The sequence below is a fragment of the Sabethes cyaneus genome, chromosome 2 (genome assembly GCF_943734655.1).
Source record: "Sabethes cyaneus chromosome 2, idSabCyanKW18_F2, whole genome shotgun sequence".
Lineage (NCBI taxonomy): Eukaryota > Metazoa > Arthropoda > Insecta > Diptera > Culicidae > Sabethes > Sabethes cyaneus.
This window is the reverse complement of record NC_071354.1, coordinates 63,733,054-63,739,642: the sequence shown is the minus strand read 5'-3', so window position 1 is coordinate 63,739,642 and position 6,589 is coordinate 63,733,054. Positions and strand designations below refer to the sequence as shown.

At 40.0% G+C, this 6,589-nt stretch overlaps 1 protein-coding gene across 1 annotated transcript; it reads right to left on the bottom strand.

Moving 5' to 3' along the window:
- Positions 1-546: 546 nt before the first annotated feature.
- LOC128737154 (proton-coupled amino acid transporter-like protein CG1139) lies at positions 547-2,936 on the bottom strand. Its single transcript, XM_053831725.1, has 7 exons — positions 2,710-2,936; positions 2,473-2,544; positions 2,258-2,408; positions 1,683-1,804; positions 1,294-1,620; positions 1,023-1,235; positions 547-963 (listed from the first exon to the last, which is right to left on the bottom strand). The coding sequence occupies exons 1-7, from the start codon at positions 2,787-2,789 to the stop codon at positions 555-557; spliced, it is 1,374 nt and encodes a 457-aa protein (XP_053687700.1). The 5' UTR covers positions 2,790-2,936; the 3' UTR covers positions 547-554.
- Positions 2,937-6,589: the final 3,653 nt, after the last annotated feature.

Below are 6,589 nucleotides of genomic sequence, written 5' to 3'. Positions count from 1 at the left end.
CCCACACCATCACACCATCGAAGGTCAACCACTAACAATGTCTGAGATTTGAATTTCTGGAAACAGAAAATCCAAAGCCGCTTTCAGACTGCTTAAGACAACCACAGACAAACAGACGGGACACTCGCGTTAATTCCATCGTTCAATCAAAAACCACTCATTTTTCAAAAAAGCGGCGCGCGAGTGTTGCTTTGAGTGTTCAGTATGAAACCATACAAAGGTAAAAACCTTACAGTATAATATTCTGCAAATGCAAGCTACCCCGCAACATGCATAACAGAGGGTGCTAGTGTGCAAGCAAAATGTGTAGGACGATGGTTTTTAAAGCATTTTCTTCTATGTGTCATGTCAGTTCGTGAGTGATACAACCATACAGATATATTAGGCTATGAAGCCTTCAAAATTAACTAAAGTTCTGACCAGCTTTGTGCAATCCTAAAATGTAACAAAATAAAAAAAATTATCAATTTCCCACCAAATAATTCAATTACTCATCAATTTATTTAACTCAAAATTTACGTAAATTTTACTAATTTTGATTGTTTTATCACGTGCTAGATGTTCTCAATAATATCCTGAATGCTAAAATAGGTTCCCACGATTAAAATAAAACCGCCAAACGTGGCAAGCAGGGCATTTTTGACCAACCGCCACTTCATCCACCCGAAACCGTCGGGCCATCGGAAGATTGTGTCCAAAGCGATCGGCGTCAACAGGGCCAACGTTGCCGATCCAACGGAACCCACAAAACCGATGAACAGCTCCAGCTCGGGAATCGTTAGTGCTAAGCCCATCATTAGGATTACGATTCCCAAACGGATACCTATTTGGGCCAAATTTTCCCTTTGTGGAGGAATTTTGTGTCCTATTTTTTGCCACAAGATTTCCATCGGTACGTAATAGTACAGGCCAGTTGTGAGCAGAATTGCCAAAGCCGCTAGCAGTTGTGTCGATTTCGCTAGTCTGTTGGTATAGTGTAATTAATTAATGCAGTTCTGTCTGAGCAATGTCCATAGACTTACAGTTCTTCATTGGGCAAATTAAGCGTAATTGATCCTTTGGTGTTTGGTCCGTAACGAGCATAACCGAAGAAACCGGTGATGACATAAAGTATGCTGATGAAACATATTCCCAGGTTAACTATTCCAATAGGTTTTAAGAAGTCGTGAGGATGTTTCATCTTATTTTCCACTGGAAGCACGATTCCAATGCCTTCGATTGCGTAGACGGCTATACTGCGAAGAATAAGCAATTTATGGTGGTGTCATGCCGGAACAACTTAAGGTAACTTACCCGAAAAACGATGGTAGATTACTCCATTCCGGCCAAAAATGCCGGTCTTCTAGGGAAACAGGTTCTTTAAAGATATAATATAGTGAAATGGCGAAAACCACAAATATCGAAGAATTTGCAAGCAATGAAAATGGCACCAGGTATTTCAATTCGCGAACCTGCGTTATTAGCGCTACGACAGCCGTCGTCATCAGGATGTAGGTTCGAGTTTTCCACTCCAGGTTCAGTTCAAAATTGATAACGTCATGCATAGTCGTAGAGATGAAGACCAGATAGACACTCACTGAGAAGTAGCTCGCCACCAGTAGCATGTAGTCTATGTAAGCCCTGTAAGATGGAATTGATAGCCTTAATGTTGGCTTTCTTCATTCGGAAGGGAATTTGCATACTTAGCAAAACCTGCAAATCTGCGAACGCCGGGAGGCCCATTGGCGCAAACATTTGCGGCTGTCTCTGAAAATCCAAGCGATGGGATTTTGCTCCGTTTACATGCCTTTTGGGATGTGCTAACCTACAACGGGTGTCATGTATGTATTGAAATGGTTTGACCAATGACACATTCTGGTTTATTATTCTAAAAAAATTAAATCATCGAATAAAAAAAAATACTTCATACTCAAATTTTATGTGTATCAAAACCATATACGAATCTACAATCTATAATTCTCAGTCAGTTGCAATAGATTTGTATTTGTGACCAAAGTCAAAAGATAATTTTTTCGGCAAATAGGCTAATATGATTCTAAAATAATGATATGAAAGTACCCATTTGTTATAATTTTTGGATTGAAGTTTATAGTAATTGGTTGCACCCAATGGTTACACCCGACCTCGAAATATCGTCAGTGAAGAATAATTAAAATCTAAAATGCGATGTTCGCTAAAGTTCAATTCTCGGTACTTTTGTTCAAGTAATGTTGGCAAGCAAATAATGTTGGCGTAAATACCCCCCAATTGTACCTACCAATAAGTGCACACAATGAGCGTAGATGGCAGCGACTAAGGCCGTGCCCAATATTCCGAACAGCAAACCTCCATTCCGAAAGGCCAACGGCATTGCTAGAATCCCCGTGCCGAGAGAGCTTTTTATAAGATGTATCAACGTTCCAGTGGAGCTGAACAAAAACCGGCGTAGGAGCTTTAGTACAATTTCTAGCGCTGCTCACAATATTTACTTACGAGGTAGGTTTCCTAACCCGTCGATTCTCGAATGGATTGTAATCATCTTCATCCGGAGAATTATGGAGCCCGCTGAAAAGAAATAATTTTACACTTAATGAGCTACCTTTGAGCATAGACTTATGCTGAAGCAAAATATTCAGAAGTGGATCGGATTTAGTTTACATCTGACAGAGCTTCAATGACATCGATGTGTTTTACAAAAACTAGTACTGAATTAAGTATTGGTATACTAACACTTCTAATTCTATCTCATTACTAGGAGACTTTACTACAGCAGGTGAATTCATTGGGATGAATTCAGCAGAACTGTTCATGTGATTGTAGTGGTTACAATAATTGTTGCCCCGAAACACTCTGTTGATTGCCTCAGTAGTAGATTACAGCTAGAGCAATCCGTGATCGATCTAGCCAAACGTCTGAACAGAATGAATACGTCTTCTTCACTTTCTAATCACTACTAGAACACATCGCTCGACTCCAGTATATTTTATTTGTTGATTACACAACCTACAGACGCCGCTACATTTACGAACTCAAACTACTTACCGACTGAAGCACTTTAGTGTACCTGCTCAATTGTTATAGGTATTATACTGTTTCGCTTATTATCTGCACTTTACTTGAAATGAGTTACCATCAATTAACTAGTGCCTGAATTGAGCATGGAATCTTATCTCATAAGATAAGTCGAACCCAGACTGATGCTCCATATTGGCGGTTAGCGGTGCGTAAATACACAGGCGTAAATAAACAAAAGACGTGGCCGCACGTGTTGCGCTCTCTTCTCGTGTTAGCAGTATTCTAACAAATTCGCATCATAGCATTTCAACCGCCAGCAATTTATTGACCACCCACAACTCTTGGAGATCGGGAAATCCGATTGCGATCCGATCACTATTGCGTAAAAAATGCGAAAATTTTCGAAGGGGTTTGGCACACTCTTTTGTTTACTGCACCTCAGCCAAACAGAATTTGAAAAGGATAATGTATGGGACATTTGTATATAGGAATCCAATATAAATAGGAAATCTTTTACCACGCTCACTCCGATAACAGAAGATCTGAAAAGGGGAGCCGTGACATACGATACATACGGTTTTAACGCACCACCTCCATCCAAAATTAAGAAGATTTGGTTTAGATATTGTCTACAACCAACCAAACAACCAACCAAGGAACAACCAAATCAGAATAGATTGGGGTCTACTAAAGATTAAATTGAATTATTAAACAGAGCAGGGGTTTACAAAATTGTTTGTAGCCACTGGGAAAAAGTTTTCAACTAAAAGGAACTTGGGTATTCGTTCTAAGGAACACACGGCTGAAGTTCCACGACTACCTTTCCATTTTAAGCTCAAATTTTAGCAGAACATATATTCGAGATGATCCATCCATTAACCCCTGAAAACATCCATCTTCTCCGCCCAATTAATACACCCTAGAAGTTGGATGTTGCTAAGAGTCTGGAAATATATAAACAAGAATCTTCCTCGCTCCTTAACAATGACGGAGGAAACAATTTTACATGGCTCTTCAAGTTTATTCCGAATCTACCACGACGTAGGACGGATGACCTTCCTATAGAATCCGCGGATTCATATAGGTAATTTTTTTTCAATTACGATTGCAAACTGACTCTTTGGGTAGTTATTCCGACACTCTTAAAAATTACCTACTTGCCTTAATATATACCGATGCTTCTTCACTCAGATCGTCAAAGCACTGAAGAAGTCAAAGCACTGAAGAAGTGAAGAAGACTGTATGTAACAGTCGAAATACGTATCTGCGGAATGTTTACGTGAGTAGATGGTTAGTTTAACTATGATATAGTTGTATTGTAATTATAGTGAAATTTTGTAATTATCCTTAATGTGAACATTGTGTAGTTTAATTTTACTAGTAGCAGAATAAAACGGAAAACTTTCCTAACTTAACTCGTATTCGAGATTCTGCTAAGACGCTTACCGTAATAACTTTTAATTAGTTATCTATTTTTTATTACTTTTAAAAGCAGCACTTAAAAATCAATTCTGCTCAATCAATTTGCACACGACTTTTTTATTGTTTTCAAATGCTTTAGGTGGGATCACTTCAATCACTTAAATGCCAGTTCGGGCTATATCCGGCGGACACGAGGTGTCTCACGATGTCCAACTTCTTCCCTCCGGGGGTGGAGCTATCAGTACGAACACAGCATCGAGCGTTACTTGACATAGTTGCAACAAATTAACTGATGACGCTGTCAATTTATTTCTATACACAATATAGAGTTGCTGCTATTAACGGTACATAGGCGGATTCATCATCAATTGGTTGAGTATAATCGCAAAAATCAATTTATTTTTTACGCATATGTTACACGGTGTGACAAAAAAAATTTAATATACTTTGCAAGTGGCCTAGTCGCAACACATTTGACATAATTCTAACACCCCCAAAATTTCAAGTTATTGCAAAAGATACGTTTTTGGCTAGGTGTCCACATACTATCATGGATAATTCAATCATTTTCTAAGCAATTTTAAGCTTTCTCTACATTTTTGGAAAGCTTAAAGGATAAGTTTTCAGAATATGTACACATTCACGATAGTTCTACAAAAGTTATACAAGATTTTTTCAATTAAAAATGAAATTTAACTAAAAAAAGAAATTTTTCTCACTTTAGGGGTCCTTAAAATTACCCACATTTCTCAACTCAACACCACTTGTTTAATATTCAATCCTAAGACTTTGGTCAAAATTTCAGTCAAATCGGTCAACATTTGCAATTTTGAGATCATTTGCTTGCTCGAAAGCTCCATCAACTCGGAGTAGAGATCACTGCTATTCAGGAGGTTCAGTGGCCAAATTCCGGAGAAAGGGAGTTCCGTGCAGTAGACCCTATTGCAGACACTTCTTTCAAGTACCACATCTACTACAGTGGCGGCAAAAAAGCAGAACATGGAGTCGGTTTCGTTGTGTTGGGAAAACAAAAGCAACGAGTTATCCGGTGGAGGCCCGTATATGAGCGTATATGCGTGTTGAGGATTAAGGGAAAATTCTTCAACTACAGCCTAATCAACTTATACGCACCGACAAATGAGAAATCCGGTGATGCTAAGGACGAGTCTTACGACAGGCTTGAGAGAACCTATGGAGAGTGTCCAAAACACGACGTAAAAATCATCATCGGAGATGCAAATGCGCAGATCGGGAATTCTTCCGTCCAGACATTGGAAGACATAGCCGTAGGCGTAGCGACGGGGGTGGGGGGGCTGATGGGGGTCTTCAAGCCCCACCCCCAGACGAAATTTTTTCTACACTTTGAAGCTTAAAATTTCTGCCGATTTTCCAGGCGTTTCAGAAGGCGCAAATCGCAAGACCAAGTTGAGCCATCTCGCACGTAGAGCCCCTCTGTTCTGGGTGCCCGTGGGGTTGTTAAATAGAAACGTTTTCCTTATGACTGTCCGGGCCACCGTAATTTACCGTTTGCTTCACCAGATGTCCGATGGTAATCTCCCCAAGTTGTGTCTGCTGCTCGTGATTCATATACACGCAAATTTCGTTTTACGTCCACTATTATGGGACGTAAGAACAATCGGTCGAAGAAAGGGTGGACGTTAATTCAAAATTTAGACGTAAAACGAGACGACATTAATTCAAATTCCGTATGTAAAAATATTGACGCAAAAGGAAATCACTTAAAATAAATGGACGTAAAAAGAGATTCTAGTGTACCTTCGCCGCTCTTCGCTTGCAGCTTTTGCTCCGTGAAATATCGTCCGCAAGTGCGGCCTGTCCTCCCTGAGTATCGTCAAATCCATAAAAACTACCGGTCTAATAAGGGCTATGTACTTTGTCAGCAACATACGATGGCTATCGTTTGCTAGCGGATGGAGGCGTTTTGCGAAGGCCGAAGGGCAAAGTAGACTCGATTTTCTGCTTACATGCGCCGCAAGATCTCCTTATTTGTGTTAACCGCGGCCACCAGCGATCCCAACGATTACCGTCCACGAAAAGCTCACGTTCGTCTTTTTGATCCTCTCCCAATCATGTATTTGGTCTGCGACGCATTTACTTTTAGCCCAATTCTGCTAACTTCCGCTTTCAGTCTAGCGCAGATGGCCTCCGCCGT